General features: G+C 38.9%; 3 protein-coding genes across 5 annotated transcripts; 2 read left to right on the forward strand and 1 right to left on the reverse strand.

The window, feature by feature from the left end:
* Positions 1 to 166: 166 nt before the first annotated feature.
* On the reverse strand, positions 167 to 4,658 carry LOC121528222 (BRCA2 and CDKN1A interacting protein). Its single transcript, XM_041815535.1, has 7 exons — positions 4,395 to 4,658; positions 3,959 to 4,033; positions 3,781 to 3,861; positions 1,946 to 2,032; positions 1,563 to 1,750; positions 1,315 to 1,480; positions 167 to 364 (listed from the first exon to the last, which is right to left on the reverse strand). The coding sequence occupies exons 1-7, from the start codon at positions 4,533 to 4,535 to the stop codon at positions 194 to 196; spliced, it is 909 nt and encodes a 302-aa protein (XP_041671469.1). The 5' UTR covers positions 4,536 to 4,658; the 3' UTR covers positions 167 to 193.
* uros (uroporphyrinogen III synthase) lies at positions 4,651 to 10,573 on the forward strand. Of its 3 annotated transcripts, none has more exons than XM_041815537.1 (11): positions 4,651 to 4,742; positions 4,931 to 4,963; positions 5,436 to 5,509; positions 5,614 to 5,697; positions 5,800 to 5,896; positions 7,736 to 7,810; positions 8,263 to 8,337; positions 8,443 to 8,526; positions 8,656 to 8,741; positions 8,825 to 8,923; positions 10,194 to 10,573. In XM_041815537.1, exons 3-11 carry the CDS (start codon positions 5,447 to 5,449, stop codon positions 10,332 to 10,334), a joined length of 804 nt encoding a protein of 267 aa, XP_041671471.1. In that variant the 5' UTR covers positions 4,651 to 4,742; positions 4,931 to 4,963; positions 5,436 to 5,446; the 3' UTR covers positions 10,335 to 10,573. The 3 variants fall into 3 exon arrangements, with proteins under 3 accessions (XP_041671471.1, XP_041671473.1, XP_041671470.1); XM_041815539.1 differs by having other exon boundaries at positions 4,724 to 4,742; positions 5,407 to 5,509; XM_041815536.1 differs by lacking the exons at positions 4,651 to 4,742; positions 4,931 to 4,963 and having other exon boundaries at positions 5,117 to 5,509.
* Positions 10,574 to 10,890: 317 nt separating this feature from the next.
* Positions 10,891 to 17,213, forward strand: mmp21 (matrix metallopeptidase 21). The gene is made up of 7 exons (XM_041816597.1): positions 10,891 to 11,030; positions 11,153 to 12,048; positions 14,280 to 14,419; positions 14,504 to 14,645; positions 14,773 to 15,030; positions 15,158 to 15,330; positions 16,908 to 17,213. The coding sequence occupies exons 1-7, from the start codon at positions 10,891 to 10,893 to the stop codon at positions 17,211 to 17,213; spliced, it is 2,055 nt and encodes a 684-aa protein (XP_041672531.1).
* Positions 17,214 to 21,209: the final 3,996 nt, after the last annotated feature.

A 21,209-nucleotide genomic window follows, 5' to 3' on the forward strand; every position in this document is an offset into this window, starting at 1 on the left:
CTGCATTGTATCTGTAAAATACAAATTTGTAAAAACTGCATCACTAAAATCTCTGGAAACTATGCCAGCTTTATGATACTTGTTATAAGTATAAAAACTTTGTCTTCTAAAGTCTATTTGAGAGTATATTGAACCGTTTCCAAAGTCTGAAAGAATTAATCGTGTGCATAGACGACTATGTTTATTGTGAGGTTCACACAGTCAGGTATTCTTTGAGTTTGTCCATAATGGCAGGCATTCTGTCTGCAGGTATCAGCATCACAGTCCTGAAAGGTTTCATGGGAACGTCATCAAATGACCACCGTCCACTCAAACAGGAGTCTGCCTCTTCTTGGACCGAGTAGTGGAACTTCAGGATAGCTTGCTGTTAAGAGAACACAGACAGGACTTCAATGCAGGAATATATAAAAATAAACTAAACTTTTACATCATTAGTTTATTTTTTGAGGGTTTAAATACATTAACAAACATCAGGCCTGCCTGCAGAATTGGCAGTAGCATTGGTGCTGGCATCCTTGCAAAAAGTTACTTCAATTTTTGGGGGTTCTGATGTTTAAATTACCTATTTGGGCAACTTTTTAAATAACATTTTCATCACTGTTTCCAACCATTTTTTAAATTTTTTGTTTTTACGCTTTGAACCCATTTATGCCTCTTTTAACCAATTTCTGCAACTTTTTAACCACTTTTCACCATTTCCAACTATTTTTGCCCCCTTTTAACTAATTTTTCCAAATTTTTCTGAACCACTTTATAACCATTTTAACCCCTTATTTTGCCACTTTTAACCAATTTCCCCCAAGTAACCACTTTTGTCAACTTTTTTTGCTAGTTTTAATCTATTTTAACCCAATTTTGCCATTTTTTCTTTACATTAAATTCAGTTTCTTCTGCTTCATTCTCTGGCATGCTGATGTATATGCAGATCATGGCTTAGATATGAAATCTGACATCACTTTCCTAATGGTTTGGTTCAGTGTGTTCATCCACACTGTTAACATTACTTAAAAAAAAACAAAAGTAAAATATTTTTTTGGAAAAGGAGTTTAAATTTTGAAAAAGGCTGTATTGTACTCTAGCATAAATTAATACATTTGTTTTTATTTCTTTGATAATAGTGGTTAGTATTCAGGTTAAATATAAAAAAGGGTTATCACAGCTTAACTTTACAATGGACCAGGACTTTCCAGACCGTCACTGGCATCCCATTTGTCTGGGCCCCAGAAAGCTCTCCCTTTATCACCCCTTATGGATGACCTTGACAAATATTAAACACACAGTCAATGACTTCTGCTACTATGTATTTGCAGTTACCTCATAAAAGAATTCTTCCTCTGCATTGACAAACATGTACTCTTCTTTGGGTGCTCCTCTGGCTGGAATACTCTTGCTCGTCTCTTTGCAGGTTTTGCTGATCATCAGACAGTAGTGGCATTTCCCGCTTGGCTTATTTGTCCTCTGAGCTTCAGCGATTTCATCTCTAGCGGACAGAAGAACATTCAGTTAATTTTTGCACACAACACTTTCAAAGGACTGATCAAACGGAGCCGGTTAGAACCTACTGGAGCTGTTTGTGCAGCGGGAGGGCGATCTGTGGAGGCACGTTGATGAAGCGCTCACTCAGCAGGAGACCCACAGGCTTGCTGGTGTCACTGAAGATCTCCTCCAGCTGTTCTGACATGCTGTGAGTTGAGTTCTTCTCGCACTGGTCCATGATCAACTCCTTTACCTCCTCCACACACTGAACACCCTGATTTATTTAACCAAACCCAGACAAAGAGAATAGTTTAAACAAGGACTTCCACAAGTTGGTTTTTCTTATTATCAGAACTGATTTTAGACAGCCATAAAAAATGATTTGGTTTAGTTTGTACAGAAGTAAGAACAATTTACAAAGTGATTTTCATAGAACAACAAATATGTTTGTGTGAGAAGCTGATGTTACCTTTCTCTCAGTGAGGTTGAGCATAGTAATGAAGCCAAACACTTCATCTGGGTCGTCATCGTCACTGTCTTCTGGTACCTCTGCTTGCTAGAGGGAAAGAACGGAACAATAAGATTGACAAAAAACTTTAAGCTCACTTTTACAGATGAGGATGAAATTATTAGCCCTCCTCTGAAACTTTCAGTTTTCCCAAGTATTTCTCAAGTGCCGTCAAACATGTAACATTTATGTGTGTAACATTTTTGGCTGACTGCTGAGGTCAGCCCTACAGATGGCTCTGTCCATATACTGGCTGAGTGAGTGATGCTTCTTTGAGAGCCCTACCATACAGAGTTGGGTTTGCTTGGACTGAATGCTGTCGCTAATGACTGCCTCCACCGTGTTAACTAGAGCCATACATACAGAGCTGCGCTACGGGCGGGGTTTACTTGTGCTGAAAGCCCTCTAATGGCTGCCTCCACTGCTGTAAAATACTCAGATATAGCTTTAGCCTCTGTTTAACCAGAACTGTGCCACATTTTTGTATGACAAAGCATAAAAACAACCCTATTAGCTTTTCATGTTGGGACAGATGCTTCCCTAGTGCAGTCATTAGCTGGGTCTGAGCCGCAGCTTGTCTGTATAAGACACGTCTGACAACGTGTCTTATACAGACAAGCGCTGAGAGCAACATGGAAAGCTTTCTGTGACAGAAAACAATATTGTCGCTCTTCTGCCGCCCCGCTTTGGTATGACTGGTAGTTACAGTGAAAGGGTTACCTGTTGTATACAGCTAATGACTGCACTAGCAGGCCTGCTAGTCATTAGTGGGGTCTGAGCTGCAGCGGCACTTCTATCTGAACCAGACAATGTGTCTAAATCCAAACAAGCACAGAGAGCAACACTGAAAGCTTTCTGTGACAGAAAAAACAATGTTCTCGCTCTACTCCCGGTCTGTTTCGGCGTGGCTACCCGATCATTGTGGTGGCCTTGTCCAGTATTGTCCACCGTTAGCTGTTAGCTTGAATGTCGCAGTAGGACCGAGGCAGTTTACTCCGAAATGGACCACTGTTCTTGTTAACACCAGAGCAGAGAACCACACCGACAGCTTGTCTTGTGCAGAGGAGGGGTTTTTGCCCTTTTCTTGTAGTGTTGTCTGTAATGGGATGGGGGTTGGTGACGGTGCTCTGGGCATGTTGTCCAGAGAAAGAGGACAACATGTAGCTTTTTACTTTTCAGTAACCACTTACTATAACTTTGGCTAAAAACAAATAAACTACTAACAATCATGACAAAATCACTGTGCCAGAACACACATTTCAGTCAGGCATTTCAACAGGCATCCCAGATAGTTACAGTCATATGACTGTTTTAACCTAGTCTTGTTTCCAAACATCCTAGTTTTGTTTTGGATGCTTACATACACAACACTGTATATTTTTCTCTTGTTTTTTTTCTTCTTTTTTTGTAGCATCAGCAGTTCTTTTTCTCAAGTCTAAACTGACTTATTTTGTTTCTGCCATGATGCTTTCTCAGTGGCTGCTCAAACATTACTGTGTGTAAATTAGAAGATAACCCTGGGCTTTAACTTGATTTTACAAGCTTTGAGAATCACAAAGTTGAAGCAAACATAAAGTTCTAAATGGGTCTGATAATTCAAACCCTGATAGTTTTAGTGAAATACTTTTTTAAATGAATGTAAGTATCCAAATTAAACTTAAGTGTTGGGAAAAGCTGTGATAATATTCCTTGTTCTGTTTTAGATCACTTGGGACAACTGAAATTTTATAGGTAGCTAATAATTTTGTCCTCATCTATTAAGCCTAGGATAAGTTCACATTGTTTGGTACTCTTACCTTGATAACACTTCCAACATGACTCTGTTGAATGATGATGTCTGTCATCTCTGATGTGTTTACATGAGCCTTTAAGAAAATCTGAGTACAAATATAACAGAAGCGACAGTGATTAATGAAGCAATGATTGTGCTTAATATACATATGGACATGAAAGATGGTAAAAAAAAATCCCTACCTGTTGTAAGAGCTTCTTGATACCATTGTAGTCATTGTGTGAAACAGCGTGAGCTTCAAAGTCCACAATGACCTCCTGAATTTGAAACAACAACAAAGAGCAGTCAGCAAATAACAATGGCTGTGAAAACTAGTTAGTTGCGTGCTGGTTTTATGAGTTTCAGGAGTTGTTTACTTTTAAGTGGGAGAGGCATGGTACACACTGTGCAGTATAACATACATTCATTTCACACAACCAGAACTGACTAACAGCCATACTTGGTCTTCACGACGTGTTAAGGTTATTCCATTGTATCTCGTTAAGTATCCCAATTAAGTTTAATCCTGTTTGACAGCCCTAGTACACAAATCTTCCTGGTAGCATTAGCCGACAGCTGAGTTATTTAGCTAGCTGGCTAGCAAGGCCATGCTAACCATTCTCATTCAGTCCGTCTTACCTCATTGATTTCCTCCTCTGACGCCTCACTGTCCTCCTCCCCGGAGTCATCATCATCCTCCAGATTCTCATCAGAACTGTTATCCCTCTCCTCCGGGTTTTCACCCAAACCTACTGCCCTCTTCTTTGCAGACGAAGCCATGCTTCAACATACAACACACGTTGTGGCAGAGTGGGCGGGACAGCGCTGAAAGTTCACCAACGGAATGACGCTGTAGGAAACTGAAACTGCGAAGCCGCCATTGTGGCTCCAGCTGTACAAGACCGTCGGTTGCTTTGACATTCTCTCGAGCCGCAATGTTAGCTAGTCGCTCGTTGGTAAAATGGAATAAACCATTTCAGAAGAGGGGTTTGTAATAGTGCTAAACTGTGCTAAAACTATGTTACTGTAAAAAATACATACTTTGAATTATTGTCACAATTATAAAGCTTTCATTTCTATATGGATAATAGATTATTGAGTGCAATTTTCATTCTTTATTAATTGGTCATATATTCCTATCTTGTACCCCCCCCCCCTCTTATCTGTGTCCGTAGTCGTCATGCAGTAAGAGGAAGAAACAACTGAAGGTACATACATTTAGTGTTGTATTCAATCATAATTGTGTATTTTGTTTATGTTTTGCGCAATACAGTTGGCATGAATCAATGAATAGATTACTTGTTGTATTAAGGCTTTACGGTTGGGCTAATGACGGTAATGCTTGGCATTAGCGTGTCCTGCTAATGTAAACAATAACAAAGACTACATGAACTGTTTTAGCAACATATTTACTGCATACACTGCAAAATCTGAGAGGAAGTAATTGCCTTTTTTTCTTCTTGTGCAAACGTGAATCAACAGTTCTGTTATCAGGAAGTCGCATATTCCAGTGAAGGGTGTAACTCAGTTGATTGTACCCCCACACCCTTGTCCTCAGTGTTTTTGCGGTTATTCATATTTGATAGTGGCTGAAAATTTCAAAGACACCTCCATATTTCTCCGTGGTCCGTTCTCTTGTTTTCTACTTTAGGATTAATTTCCTTGATCCTTGTTTTTAAGTCTTGGTCAGGATGCATGTACTGCTTCTAAAAGAGCCAAGAGAAGGGGAGTCAGGACATGATCCTTACATTAAGGTAGATTTACTGTTCTTTAAATCCACTTGCATTGTTTTCATATGTTTATTCCACAACGCTGTTATGAATTTCACAAAAATACTTAATTATGTTTCTTTACACAGGAGCTGGCATCTCATGGACATAAAGCAACCCTTATTGCAGTGCTGTCTTTTAAGTTTGTTTCATTAAACAACTTATCAGATAAGGTAAATTCCAGCATTGCAGTCAGGTTTTGTTTCTTGTGATTCATCATCATGCTTTTTGCTTTCTGTGTTGTGCATCTGCTCATAAACTATTCTCGCTTTCAGCTTTTCCAACCAGAAAAACATGGGGGTCTTATATTCACCAGTCCAAGAGCAGTTGAAGCTGTGAAGATGTGTTTAGAGGCTGAAGGAAGAAGTGAAGGTAGGAGTGTGCTTAGAAAAGAAACACTTAAAGAAATTAACTATTGCTACATATATGTTTTATGTGTTAAAGACACATAAGAAGATTTTTTTGTGTAATTATACTTATAAATGAGAAGGCTATTTAAATGCCCACTTAGTCTATCTTTAATTAAGGCTATAGGTAACCAAATAATGGGGTTAAAGGACTAGCTAAGAGAGTCTACTAGAAGGTAGCAGCTGTAAAAGTTGTGAGATCATATCAAAGGCATGTGAAATGCAGTTTGACATTCATTTATTCTTAAAACTATTTACTACTTAAAATTACTATTGAATAAGCACCTTGAATTATGTATGATTAGGAAAGCATTCGGATACCCTTCATATTTTTCAATTTTGTTATGTTGCAGCCTGATGCTACAGTTAAAAAATATTTTTTATCGTCATTAATCTACACTCAGTGGCCCATCATGACACAGTGAAAACAGAATTTTAGAAAATGTTGCCAGTATACAAAAAAAAATTGTGAAATATCACAATAATATTTAATTCAGACCTAAGCAAAAACACTGGAAAGTTAGCTCAGGTTCCTCTCATTTCTCTTGATCTTTGCAAAGATGTTCCTTGATGGGAGTTCATCTGTGGTAAATTAAATTGATTGGACATGATTTGGAAAGGTATACGCCTCTCTATAGAAGGCTTTATAGCTGACATATCAGAGCAAAAACCAAGCCATGAGGTCAAAGGAACTGCCTACAGAGCTCAGAGACAGGATTGTTGCAAGGCACACAAAAACCTTCTGCTACACCAAAGGTTCTCAAGAGCACGGTGGTCTCCATTATTCTCAAATGGAAGAAGTTTGGGACAACAAAGACTCTTCCAAGAGCTGGCCGCCTGACCAAACTGAACAATTAGAGGAGAGGCCTTAGTGAGAGAGGTGACCAAAAACCTGTTGGCCACTGTAACTGAGCTCCAGAGATCCTGTGTGGAGATGGGACAAAGCTCTAGAAAGACAACGATCACTGCAGCCCTCCACTGATCTGGGCTTATGCTAAAGAGGCAAGACAGAACCCTCTCCTCAGTGCTCAACACAAGGAAGTGCACTTGGGAGTTTGAAAAAAACTACACACGATAGCCAGGGACTGAATACTCCCGTCAATGTGTTATTTCAGTATTTTTTTTTTTATAAATTTGCAAAATTTTCTAAAATTCTGTTTTCACTTTGTCATGATGGGGTACTAAGCTTCGACTGTAGCATCAAGATGTAACATAACAAAATTTAAGAAAGTGAAGGGAGTCTGAGTACTATCTGAATTCAGAGTATGTTTGCACAAAGTTCAATGGCATACCTAGATTTGCATCAAAGCACACGTTTAGAATTTGTTCGTGTATGTCAAAGAGATGAAATGTTTAATAATGCCACTAAATTCGTAAATCATCAAGCTACTGAAGATATAATCTTTGCGTCTACATATATGATATTGGAACTGGATCATTTTTAACAAACTTGCAGTTGAGTGATGTCTATTGAATCACCTTCCTTTTAATGATTATGAGATTTTTATGTGGAAAAAATCCCTGAGACAGACCACAACAGTGCATATTGTGGCAGGCATGCTGGCTTACTGTTTGATTCATTGTCTACCTAAGAGCATCATCATCTTTTACAATTAAGAGTGGGTCAAAACTGTGAAATTTTTGCTGAATATGCTCTCTACCATATCTCCAAATCAGATAAATCAAGGCTTTGACTCTGGCTTTTTGAAGTCAACAGCAGCAAGAGACTTGCTTATACTAAAATCAGACTATCTTCATCCTCTGGGAGTTTCCTTGATATCAAATATTTCTCTGCTTCTTTAAGAATGGAACAGCTCAGTGAAGGACAAGTGGAACATGAAGTCAATCTATGTGGTTGGGAAAGCAACCGCTGCATTAGGTAAGACTTTGAAAGAAATAAAACGTGTCCCTTCCTATTCTGATGCTAATTGCAGTAAAGTGTGGCAGGCAGCAGGTGCTGACAGACATGTGAGAAGTTGTTACTACCCACAGTCTTTTGGAAATGGGTTGTACATGAGTGACAGTTTGGTGTGAGACAGGGCAAATACTTGCAGGCGTAGCACCTGTCTGACGTGTGCTGTGACTCTTCCTGTAGTGACAATTAATCCTTTTGATGTCCATTTTCTACGAGTTTTGTATTCAGTAAGGGGTAATGACAGAACTCATGATATGATAACGCATTTTATTATCATGTTTATGATATGGTTTAATCACAGTTTTTGCAGATTTTTATAAAGACAAAGGATTTAAGTAAATGATGTAATGTCTTGCTAACATCTGTGTTGTATGTCTATTAATCCCAATAGTCTTTGTGTTTTTCTCCTTGCACAGTACAAAATCTGGGCCTGAACCCTCTGGGCGAGGACACGGGGACGGCAGATGTCCTATCACGTGTCATCATTGAACGTATGACATGATGATATACTTCCACATTTTTCACAGTGAATCTTAACTGAGGATTTATGATGGTTCTGATAATTAATTTGACCTTATATTTAATTCTCATTGCAGGAGAGGACACAAATATCCCCCCACTTTTTTTCCCCTGTGGCTCCATTAAAAGAGAAGTGTTGCCTACGGCTTTAAGGGAAAATGGTAAGCACTTTCCCTTTGTGCCTCAGAGCTTACACTCAAGGTGATTGAAGTCCCACCAGGATACACTAATTATAAAATAATAATTGTGCTACCTTTATCACTGCTGGGATCCGTTTCTTTTGTCACCAGGAGTTCCTCTGGAGACGCTGACTGTCTATCAAACTGCTGAACACCCAGATCTGGAGAAAAATCTCAAGAACTATTTCAGAGAGCAGGTAAACTTCTCTTCTGCCGCTTTTTAGAAAGATTTTTTTTTTTTTTTAAAGCAGAAATGAATGATTCATCTGTATTTTTCCAGGGCGCACCAGCTAGTGTGGCTTTCTTCAGTCCTTCAGGTGTGAAGTTTTGCCTGGATGTGGTGCGCCGGCTGTCAGGTGAACAGCTGACTCAGATAAAGGTACCGCTGACTCATAGTCACACTCAGTGTGTTTACATACAGTTAGAAAAAGTTGAACTATTATGTTGATCCAACTGAAACTGGACTTCTTAAATGCAAGTAGATACATTTGTCTGATTGAAATCATACTAAATTAAATTTCTCAAAGTCAACTAAGACCTCGATTATGTGGTTGGAGATCAATTTACTTTTGCATCTATACAACTCAAACAGGCAAAATAGGACTAGACTTTCACTTTAATCTGGAAATCTATGAGCATTAATGCAAACGTTGCAATATTGAGTACTTTTCAATATCAACTTGAGCTACAGCACACTGGTATCGTACCACCAGTAACATTTTATTATTATTTATCATACAGCTGGTTAGCAGCTTGCTAACTTTTTAGCAAGGACATCAGGAACCAGGCCCAATTGGTAAGAGCAGTACTTGCCAGTTTCCAGTGACCATTCACCCTTAAGACTGAATGGCAGTAGATTAGATAACAGCTGTAGCAATGTGATAAAACACCATTGCTTTGCATTTTGTGCTACAAACAATCAAAAAGCCATAATTTCTGACATGTTTTCATCCTCATTGGACAAAAGAGTGTAGTTCAATTAGGAGGGACTTAATATGAGTTTGACTATAATTTATTTTACATGTTTGGGAACTTTTAAAAACATGAAATGTCTTTGGCGGATAGACTACATTGTGTTGTCTTTATGAACTTGAAGGGGTAGTGAGGCTTACAGTCGGCTAGGATGCCCCCTATGGGTTCTGATGTTGGATAAGATGAGGAATGGACTTCTGAGGAGCTTGACCCAGACACCAATGAGATGTAATAGAGGTGGCTGAGGTGGAGGAGGGTCACAGCGGTTGAACTCAAACAACAGACTATTCCTTAAACTGTACCCTTGTTTTAAGCATACTTTAAGCTTTTAAATAACTAAAGACCTTGTGTTTCCCATTTACCACCATTCATTTTAATAAATTGTTTTAACCTAGAGAGGGGCGAGGATTGCATTGTTGTTGCAAAATACCCAGAAGAATAACTCTTATCCATTCTAACTAGCTGAAAGAAGACATATTGCCACTGGACTCACACACTTCCCTCAAGAAGTTGATTTTCCCCCTGGACACGTACAGTAGTCCAGTTAACTATCTTAATCGACCAGAACCTTAGGTTAGTTTAGCTGTGCATGTAAACATAATGAGATAATTTAGACCCTTTGGAACAACTTCAGTGCCTGTAATAATCACTTTAAATTGTTTTTTTTTTATTTCCAGTTTGGAGCCATAGGGCCCACTACAAGAGACGCCATGACAGCAGAAGGCCTGTGTGTCAGCTGTACTGCAGAAAAACCAACTCCAGAGCACCTGGCTGCGGCAATAGCTGAAGCTCTGCAAGCACCATCGACATGCTCTTAAATCTGTCCACTTTGTCTTTGTTCTGTGTATAATCTGTTTACTTTATGTTTTGACATTTGCTGTTTTATTTCATGGATGATCTTTTGCGTGTACATAAGCTTATTTGCACTTAAATGTAGCTTTCTTTGACAGAAAAGCTTAAAAATGTGATTTAATATAATTCTTTATGGCTGCTCAAGGAAGTTGAGGATGCTGTGTTTGATTTTGAAAATAAACTTCAGGCAGTGTGATGATGTGGACAGGTTGGTCAGTGGTCATTCATTGTAAATTACCCTAATCTTTGTGTCCCATTCAAGGCAGGTGTTGGCAGTCTTTAGCTGTTGTTGTCCACATGAAAGCCAAAGTTTTACCTCCTTTCCACAGGTCAACAGTCCATTTAAAACCAGTGAAGCATGTATCACACATCCACATAATTCAGTCAAGTTGGAGACAGTAAAGTCAGGTTTACCCAGAGACTCACACCTTTAGATGGGTGTGGAGAAGCTCAGCGCATGCCTATAAAGCTGCACTTAGGTGTCTTCCTCACTTGTAATCACAGGAGTAAAACAACACCACGATGCTGACTTCTATCCAGCTGATCTTTTTGCTTTTTTGGACGAGCATTGGCTCAGCTGATGCAGAGAGAATCTTTCATAATCGGGACCATTCTGACGTGCAGAACCTAAACTTGCATCAAGCTGAGGTTATAAACGACAAGTACTCAGCAGAGGTAAAAAAAAAAAAACAGCATTCAGTTTCACTAAATTCCAACTCTTATAGTTTGATCTTTGGAGGTTTAAATGTAACACTCCTCTTGTTTTATAGTTATTTCTCTCTAGATATGGATTCATTAAACCGGTGAACTGGGAGGAGGTCCAGTTTGAGGATGTTGACACATCATTCACTGAAGACCTCCTGGATGACTTTCAGGGTAAGATCCAAGAAGGAACCTCACTGCATCGTTCGAGAGATTCTCCTCGTGTTGGGGATCCGGATGGCGGAGACACTTTCACAGAGAGCCAGGCGTTTATTTCAGCACTTGAGGAGTTTCAGAGGGTGTCAGGCCTCCCAGTCACTGGCGTGTTTGATGAGGCCACAAAGGAGGCGATGAACAAACCGAGGTGTGGAGTCCCTGACAAGGAGATTCATGAAGAACTTGAGAGCGGTAGTAACTCAGACATTGAGGACAGTTTTAGTGAGACTTTTAATGAGACTGAGACTAACAGCACAGTGAGTGAAACAACCAGTGATGCTTCATTTAGTGCCGAAAACACCTTTAAAGATGACACATTCAATTTTAATGACACGGAAAGTGTCCTCACGAGCATTTCCAATGACACCAGCAGTAATTACACTGATGATTCTGATGCATTTGATCCCATTTCAAATAAAACGTCTCCAACTGATATCAGCTCAACCAGGAAAACAGTAAACATCAGCATGGGCCTTGATCAGAGTAAAGCAGTGCAAAGTAGAAAACGTCACCTGGCCGCTCTCGTATCCAGAAACAGGCAGAAGAGAGATTTGAGTGACACAGGTTACATGGCTTTTTGTAAGAGGGTGCTGAAGTGGAGGCTGATAGGAGAAGGCTACAGCAGTCAGCTGTCCATTGAAGACCAGAGGTACATCTTCAGACTGGCCTTCAGGATGTGGAGCGAGGTGTCTCCGCTGGAGTTTATAGAGGATACACGCTCTCCGTTGGAGGATGTGGACATCAGGCTGGGCTTTGGTACAGGTGGGTCTGACTAAGGCTTTAAAGACGTATTACAAAGTATGTGACCAAAGAAAACAGTTGTTCAGTTTGAAGATAGTGGACTCAGGATGTTTGAGGGGCAGGGGCAAAAATGATAAAAAAGGCACCTGCAATAGGCTGTAGGGCACCAGCCCATAAGTTTAATCCATGAAAAGGGCCCCAAAAAGGGCATTTTTAAAAATAAATGTTTCCACTAAAAAGGTACAAAAGAGGGAGTATGTAGAATTTTGCCCACTTAAAGGGCTCCTTAGAGGGCACTTTTCTGAAAATGTTCCCACCGTGAAGAAACCAAATGTAAATTTTGTCCACTAAAAGTGTTCCATAGCAGGACCTTTCAAAATTTCCTACCAAGAAGCAAAGGGGAATTTTGTTTAGTTTTGCCCTCTAGGAAGACATCAAAAGGGAACTTTGTTTAATTTTCCAAACCAAAAACAACCAAAGAGCACACTTTTTCAAAATGTTCCCAATGAAATGGAACCAAAGCAGGCACACTGTGAAATTTTCCCTTCTAAGTAGGTTCCAAAGAGGGCCCTTTTCAAAATTACTCCACTAAAAAAGTACTAAAAAGTGCAGGGTTATATACTGCCTATTGAAAAGGCTTTATATCAAATTTTAAGGGGACTTTACCACATTTATCTTCTATTGGGGAATCCAAAAAGGGTACTTTCACAATGTTTTTTCACACATTAGGGTATCATGGAGGTTGCAGGTGACTGCCCCCTCTGCCCCCCTTTGTTCACTAGTGATCTCAGCTTTTAAAGGAAAGGTACTTTATTTATAGAGCACCAGCTATACATATAGCAATTCAAAGTGCTATACAGAGTCAAAAACAAGGAATTTAAAAAAGTGTAACTGCTTTGAAATGTGACCTTTTAGCTAGATGATGTGTTTGCAGGAGTGAGTATGCATCAAAGAATCCATTCTACTTTTTCTCTCTGCATTTTCCCATTACAATAAGAGAACAGGTGAATAATACGTCAAATAATAGCAAAATATATGATGATACACTGTGGACTCAGGATATATAAGAAGCAGGGGCAAAAATTATTTAAAAATTATTATAAATTTTTTTACTAAGGGCCACAGGCTGGATTCGTACCCAGATCGACCATGGTGCGCGCCTAAAACCACTCAACCACCTGCGCGCTCCCGTAATTAGTTTTTAATTCCTTGTTAAGATTGAACTTTTTAATTATGATTACACCAACTTTACCTCTGTAGTAAAACAGAGATAAACAGGAGACGATGACTTCTTTTACCAAGGAGCTTATGGCACATTACTGCACCCTAGAATAGTGGTTCTAAACTGGAGGGTCAGGATGCAAAATTGGAATTCAGAGCAACTTTTAGGGGGTTGCAAATATGTTCTTTGAATAAAAGCATCTTAAAACTATTCCAAACCTACTTGTTTTGTTATGTGTCTTTGATTTGTCTCATGTGTTCTACTGTATGAAGTCCAAACTGCACTATTTCTTATCAGAGAGTATGATTGGTTAATAGAATAACAGAAATTTGGGATGCAATTTTTCATTGAGGACCTGATAGAGGGTCCCGAGACCCTCCCAGCTGAGAACCACTGCCTTAGAGGGCACTTAATCATGTATTGTCCACTAGAGGGGCACCCTAGAGAGCTCTTTATTATATTTTGAAGACACTTAACCAAATTTTGCTCTCGACAAGTGCTATCCAGAGGGCTCTTTATCCCATATTGTCCACTGGAGGGCACCCTAGAGGGCATTTTGTCAAATTTTGTCCTCTTACAGTGCATCCTAGGGGGCTCTTAAGCACATTTTGTCTACTGAAAGGGCACCCAAAGCTTTTGATTATGTTTATCTATGATAGGGGCATCCAAGAGGGCACTTTTATGGTGCTTCTTAAACATTAGGGCACAAGAACCTCCTCTGAACCAAGCAGTGATTTGATATCAGTTTGCTTTACTCAGAAACATTCATAGAAATGTCCTTAAATGGCCACAACAGATAGGCTATTTACTTTTACTCCATTTAGGTTTATTTCAGATCCTTACTTTTCCACTTCAAGCAAGAAGCTCCATTTTTACAATTATTTTGCACACAAGTGTCTGGGCTTCTACAACATAAATGAGAGAAGAATATGCTCCATGTCTGCAAATAGAGAGGGAATGTTGAGTGCCTACGCAAAACTCTGTTTCTTCTCTTTCTCACCATCATTAGGCCTGTTTTTATTCTACACAGGAAGGCACCTGGGATGCAATCAGAGGTTCGACGGCACTGGTCAAGAATTCGCCCATGCCTGGTTCTTGGGTGACATACACTTTGATGACGATGAACATTTTACCGGTCCCAATGCTGGCAGTGGAATCAGCCTCCTCAAAGTAAGAAAACAACAGTTTGATTTAATAAACCAACAGCCACAGCTCATTTAAGTCTTACTACCGTTTTATTCTTTCCTGTTCTAGGTGGCTGTTCATGAGATCGGCCATGTTTTGGGCCTCCCTCACATCTACAGACAAGGCTCTATAATGCAGCCCAGTTATCTGCCCCAGGAGTCTGGCTTTGAGATGGACTGGATGGACAGAAAGGCCATACAGCACCTCTACGGTAACAGCACCATCTGGTGGACACAGACACATAGACCTAGAGGGGGTAGATGGAGGATTATTCCCATACAGAAATAAACAGAATAACAGAGAAAAAAATGTATAAAATGTTCTTGTTTTTGATCCAGGGGGCTGTAAAGGCCGATTCAACACAGTGTTTGACTGGATCAGAAAGGAAAAGACGCCCCATGGGAATGTGGTAATTCGTTTTAACACCTATTTCATGAGGGACGGCTGGTACTGGCTGTATGAGAACAGAAATAACAGAACACGGTATGGAGATCCAGTCGCTCTGCAAATTGGCTGGCGAGGAATCCCCATGGATGGAGTGGATGCTTATGTTCATGTGTGGTCCAGGAAAAGAGATGCTGTTTACTTCTTTAGAGGTGAGAAAGGATCATCCTCATTTATTAATACAGTGTGTGCTGATATGTGTTGTAGCTTGTCTCTATGGTGAGATATTATACATTAGAGGCCTAAAGATATATTAAGCCAATGCTTTTTTCACCACAGGTACTCAGTTTTGGAGGTACGACAATGACAATGATCAGGCATTCAGACAGGACCCTGAAGGGCACCGCTATCCCAGGTTAATCTCTGAAGGTTTCCCGGGGGTCTTTAGTCCCATTGACACAGCATTTTATGACAGGAGAGACTCCCTCATCTACTTCTTCAAAAACACTCTTGTAAGAAGACATTCTTCTTTCTTTCTTTCTTTCTTTCTTTCTTTCTTTCTTTCTTCCTTCAAATGTTGGAGAGGGATCTGGCTGAAGACAGCAGATCTCAAACGCCCCCTCTTGCAGACCACTACTATGAGACACCACCTCTGTCAGAACAAAGTGCTGTAAGTTGCAAGTGCAAAGTTTGAGAAGATTTGTTTTTTAATTCATCTTTATTTATCATTTAAGTCTGGTGGTTACATTAATGAAATAACCACACTGCTAACATTAAAGCCAAAGCAACATTTCATAGATTAAACAGAGAAAAAAGGTCAGCGGTCTAACCCAGGATTAATTATGTATAAACTCATCTTAGAATTACTTACACACTCAGTGGTTCGCTTTAGCTCAGCTAGCTTTAGCTAAAGGTAACATAGCTACACTAACAACATAATTAAAGTTACTAAATAAGCCAATATAGCAACGTGAGCTCTACCAAAGGAAGCAAAAGCTAACATCGCTACTTAGGTACTGTGGCTACATAGCTGCTTTATGAACTTAGCTTTAGCTATGTTAGCTTCATAGCTCTGTTGTTTAAAGCCAAGTAGCTGCACGAGCTATTTAATTAACATTACGACTTAAGCTGATGTAGCTACTTTAGCACTACTTGCTTCAGCTAACCTAACTAAAGGTTACATAGCTAATGTAGCTATGTACCAAACATAAGGAATAAATTAAAAACAGCTTAATGTAGCTATTGTAGCTTTGGCAAATGTAGCATAAGCTGAAGTAGCTTTGGCTATGCTAGCTATGTGACCTATGCTAGCTATGTGAGCATGTATAGCTTATGTAGCTAACAGCTTGTAAGCTTTGACTTTAGCTGCGCTAGCTGCATTAGAATGTTTTCATTTAGGACTAGCTTTTTTCCTTTTAACAGGCTGTCTACTCTGCTTTATTAATGATTTGTAATTAGGTTTTTCAGTACCGTACCCTATCCCTGGAATTTCAGCTCAGTTTTATTTTGAAAGTTTTAAATGATTTCCTGTTCTGACAGAAGCAGTGTCTCATAGTTCAAGTCTGCAAGAGGGGGGATCTGAGATTTGCAGTCTGTAGCCGGACTGTCTTGAAATGTTGGGCAGTTGAGGGCAAAGAAAGTACCTCTCTTGATTTTATGGCTTACATGTGAAAATCTTACACAAAAATTAAAATCTGTGTAAGTGTATTTACACATAGACTTTGGGATTTCATATGAGAACTGATTGACCAATTAAGAGATTAAATAAAATGAAAGTGGGCAGATGCACTTCCATCCCAGCCCCATGGGCATCCCAAGTTTTTGCCCTGGGCCCCTTTAAATTTGGATACAGCCCTGGGCTAGAACTACAGTTTCCTTCTGTGGTTTTTAATTGAACCATGTTAGTTTGTAGTACAAGTTGACATACAATAAGGAAAGTCTTAGAGAGAACAAAGCCTAAGTTAATTCTCTTGTTTCTCAGCTTTATATCCATGCAAACAAACCTGCTTCACATCTCCTGTGATTTGTTTGTGTGTCGTAATTAAATTGATTTCCACAAAAGAGGCAAAACAATTATCTGTTCAAACAGGTGTATGCCTTCGACGTGGAAGCCAACAGCTTGGCAAGAGGCTTCCCCAGAAACATCAGAGATGTTTTCCCCGCAGTGCAGAGTGGAGACCATCCAGATGGCAACATTGACGCTGCCTACTTCTCTTACACCCACAATGCCATCTTTCTACTCAAGGGCACGCGCTTCTGGCAGGTGGTGGGCAGCCGAAATCGCTGGCGCCGGCCCTTTCTGCCGCGGAATGGCCTGCTGCCACACAAGGAGGTGGATGAGCAGTGGTTTGACATCTGTAATGTTCATCCCACGGCACTCAAACTCACACGGTGAGGATGCAGAAGCAGAGACTCTTTAAACAACAGGTATGATCTACCCACTCACCTGTTGTCTTGTGTATTTTAGACATCAAATTTTTTGCTCCTCTTGTATTTTTGAGATAAAATTTGAGATCTTCAAGACAAAAACAGCAGAATATTACTGTTGGCATTTATTTCAATGAGGATTTCTATAAATATATACGCTGTCTGTCTCTCACTGAAAGGTGCCAAATGCATATTGGCGTGAAAGAAATCCTGGAGGACCTTTTATGATTAAGATATATAAAGCATTACAGAGAATATGTATATTTATAGAGCGTTTGCTTATTCTTCACACTGACACCTCTTTCAACTTATAGATGCGTATTAGAGTGCTGGCTTTAAGCAGTGTACCAATGGTGAATTTTGTAAAAATAAAGGTATATGAAATTAAAAACACTTTAAATGGCAATTTTTCTTCTCTAATTTGCATTTAAGTCTCCAGTTACCATTATTACACAGATGGGAGTAATCAGTTAAGTTAAATTAATCCTTAATTGGGATACTGATAAACTCTTACCTGGTTTGAGCAGTAGACATGAACAGCTTTACACTATGAGGCCTAAGGATATTGTTCTTTCATCAGCTACAATGGAAATGTACTCAAGAAACAGAGGTTGTTTTTATGGTTAGCCAAAGACTATTTAAAAAAAAAAAAAGGACAGTACAACAGCTCTCCAAAAGAGCAACCAAAACACTGACCTGCTGCATAACCCAAGTGGGCTTGAGTTTGAGGTTAAAAACTGATGCCGGACATTCTCCTTCAGTAATTTTTTTTGGTAAAGAGCAGATTGTAAAGTCCACAGAATATTTCCCCAAATTTTTGGGATCATCAAGATGTTTTTTTGGCAAATGTGAGACAAGCCTTTGTGTTCTATTCATTCTTTCCAATCATGAACACTGACCTTACCTGAGTCAAGTGAGGCTTGCAGGTCTTCTGATGTTGTTCTGGGTTCTTTTGTGATGTCCTGGATGAGTCATTGACGCACTCTTGGAGTAATTTTGGCCACTCCTCGGAGGCTTCACCAATGTTTCAAGTTTTCCCCATTTGTGGATAATGGCTCTCAATATGGTTTGCTGGAGTCCCAAAGCCTTAGAAATGTTTAGATCATGGCATGATGTGCTGCTTTTTGAGATCTTTTAGCCTACTCCACTTCGTCAGACTGGTTCGATTTAATTGATTTCTTGTTTCCAGCTAATTGCAGGTGGAAACCAAGAGGAAAGAAATATATGTTAACCAGAAAACATGGTGCAGCACCTTTAATAAACCCAGCTCTTTCCCATCCATCCCAGTCAAACAAACTTTTGAGCCGATTTATCTCAGAGGTGGTTGGAAAAAAATCCTATCTAAGGATCTGTTTCTTTAAAAACCCTGTCGTTGTGAGAGGTCTAGTTAAAGATTTACACGCTCTCAATCAAAAGGGAGCTTATTGAAATTTAGATTGAAGCAAAATGATTGAAAACAGGCCTCACCTTATTACTTAATGCTGTTCCATTTCATAGTAATCATGCGAGCGCTGTGCAAAGAAACAGACATCGATTCAGTGATCGATATGTTACTTGAACACTCTTTTTAATTCAGCTCATCTTCGGAAGATTAAGCTCCTGGTGGGCCACGGATAACTAGCCTAGTGCTCCAGGCGCTCCGTAGGCTATATTAATAAATTGAAGTAGAAATCAATTACAAGCAAAGGAACAAAATGTCACGGCAAGAGGCTACAGAGACGGATGTCATGAGAGCGGAGGGTTTACAGAACGAGGTGCTGTTTCTCTACAGCAGGCCAAGTTCATTATGTTTGTGGAAGGCCAGATTAGAAAAAGAGAAGTCAGAGGGGTGAGACATGTAGATCCTAATGTAAAACCTCTAAAACCAAGCTTCTTTGAATTGAATATTTCACTTTTTAATTTTAGAACGGTGCTAGGCTGTTGTATTTAATCCTGTATTCTAGAGATAGTTTCTCTCCTAAATGTAAGCCTTAACAGCCTAAGTCTGATTAGGCTGGTACGTTTCATTACAGCATTTCTGTGTCCTTAAAAGTACCCTGCATTTTTAGATGCGTTTTCTTGATTTTTTTTTCATAATAGTGTCTTTTATACACAGGCACATGCAAGATCCTCATCTTCCTCTATGGAGCGTCATCTCTAAGCCTTTCTTATTAACCTCCTGAGACCTGAGCTTTTCATTGGAATACAATTTTAGTTCCTCTGACTTATTTGGGATCATGAGGACCTGAAAAGTTTAAAAACTCCACCTTGTCTCTGAACAGGAATCAGTTTTGACCAAAAATGAAGTCCACAAATCTCCTGAAGGTCCTATTTCTACAGAGAATACAGTACTGGTTTGGTTTTAGAGCATTTCATTTGGCCGTGTGTCAGCTGGTCAGCAAACGTCAGTAAGAAATGGTGTCAGTCATTTAAAGAGGTATGGTGGAGTCTTTTTGAGGATGGAGGGTAAGGACTTGTTTCAAGCATCAACAATATTTCCAATTTTTATTCCCGAAGTCCACACAAATTCCCCCAAATTTTAAAGAAACTAACCTAATACTTTTTCAAAATTATTCAATATAATTTAGTATTCCATTTAATAACCATAATAACATAAAGTAACCCATAGAATTATTTCCTTGATGTTTCAGTGAAACTTTGTGCTTGAGCCTAAACATTCCAATAAATATTTCCAAAATAAATCCATGTAAATTCCTGGACATTTTTTGAGCAACAATCCTCCCTACAGTTTCTATCATATTCCCCAAAATGTACAAATTCATTCTCCAATATCCATGAAATATATGGAATATTCCCCAAACATCCAGACAAAATCCTTAAAATTTCTATTAAAGTGATAAAAAATTCAAAGAACAGCTCCCCTCATTCCCCCAAAAGTTAGAATCACATTTTCCAGATTTCACTGAAAATACCTGAACATTTCAAATCAAATTCAGACAAAGCATTCTAGTCTAATCCTAAAAAACTTCTCAATATATTTCCCAAATTCCCATGAAAATGCCAGAAAATTTCCAAACAAATTTTCCCAAACATCCAAACATATTTACTCAAATTCCAATGAAAGTATAACAAATACATGAATGAATAAATAAAGAAAGAAAAGTAAATTTCCCCCAAAAGTTGTAGTGAAACTCTCCAAAATATAGTCAAATTTCCAGAAAAGTGCTTTCCAACCAAAGTCCTAATAATTTACAAAAAAATTTCCCAAATTTCAAATTTAAATGCCAAAATATTTCAAATCTTATTCCCCCAAAACATTCAAATCAAATTCTGAAAATTCTAAACTTAAGTCCCAAATTTACATGAAAATCCCTGAAGATTTCTAGACAAATCCCCCCAAACATCCAAATTTCTAAAATTCCCATGAAAATACTTACAAAGTTGAAGCAAACGTCTCCAAACACTTCCCATGGAACTCTCTGAAATATACAAACATATTCCCCAAATTTCCAGTAAAATCATTGAAAATTCTCCAAAATGTCCATGAAAATTCCTAAAAATGTAATTGCATCCCAACATTTTAAGTGAATTACTTAAACTTGGGTGGGAATTCTGGGCAATTATGAGTTAATAGTATGAATAATGTGCCATGGCCAAAAAAAAAAAAAAAACCTGAATACCACTGTGGTAGATCAAGTTTGGTACAATCAGAAAGTTGTAAGGAAAAGAATGTTACCTTTTGATAGCAACAGTTTGATAACCAGCCAAAATGTCCTTAGAGCTGCTTTAACATCAAAACAGCTTATAAATGCTCAAATAAAAAGTTCAGATATCAAACAGAGCTCTGATCAACTAACTGAACAGAAGCTCTGTTTGGCTGTGTCAACAGAGTGGGAGGTAGTGTCTCTTGTTGGAAAATATTTTCTTCTAGCAGTTTCTTTTTAAATATTTATTTTAGAAATGATAAAGAACCTGATTGGGGTAGCTAAAGGCTTTTCTTCCATGAGCAGTAGCTGTTCCTTTC

Source organism: Cheilinus undulatus, linkage group 20 (genome assembly GCF_018320785.1).
Source record: "Cheilinus undulatus linkage group 20, ASM1832078v1, whole genome shotgun sequence".
NCBI classification, from domain to species: Eukaryota; Metazoa; Chordata; class Actinopteri; order Labriformes; family Labridae; genus Cheilinus; species Cheilinus undulatus.

Excerpts from the sequence above, each read along its gene's own strand:
- uros (XM_041815537.1), top strand. The coding sequence starts at position 5,447 with ATGCATGTACTGCTTCTAAAAGAGCCAAGAGAAGGGGAGTCAGGACAT. Across the intron at positions 5,897-7,735 it reads GGCTGAAGGAAGAAGTGAAG|AATGGAACAGCTCAGTGAAG; the intron begins GTAGGAGTGTGC and ends TGCTTCTTTAAG. Across the intron at positions 8,527-8,655 it reads TACGGCTTTAAGGGAAAATG|GAGTTCCTCTGGAGACGCTG; the intron begins GTAAGCACTTTC and ends TTTTGTCACCAG.
- LOC121528222 (XM_041815535.1), bottom strand. The coding sequence starts at position 4,535 with ATGGCTTCGTCTGCAAAGAAGAGGGCAGTAGGTTTGGGTGAAAACCCG. Across the intron at positions 1,751-1,945 it reads TCAACCTCACTGAGAGAAAG|GGTGTTCAGTGTGTGGAGGA; the intron begins GTAACATCAGCT and ends TAAATAAATCAG. Across the intron at positions 1,481-1,562 it reads CCGCTGCACAAACAGCTCCA|AGATGAAATCGCTGAAGCTC; the intron begins GTAGGTTCTAAC and ends TCTGTCCGCTAG.
- mmp21 (XM_041816597.1), top strand. The coding sequence starts at position 10,891 with ATGCTGACTTCTATCCAGCTGATCTTTTTGCTTTTTTGGACGAGCATT. Across the intron at positions 14,420-14,503 it reads GTGGAATCAGCCTCCTCAAA|GTGGCTGTTCATGAGATCGG; the intron begins GTAAGAAAACAA and ends TTCCTGTTCTAG. Across the intron at positions 15,331-16,907 it reads ACTTCTTCAAAAACACTCTT|GTGTATGCCTTCGACGTGGA; the intron begins GTAAGAAGACAT and ends CTGTTCAAACAG.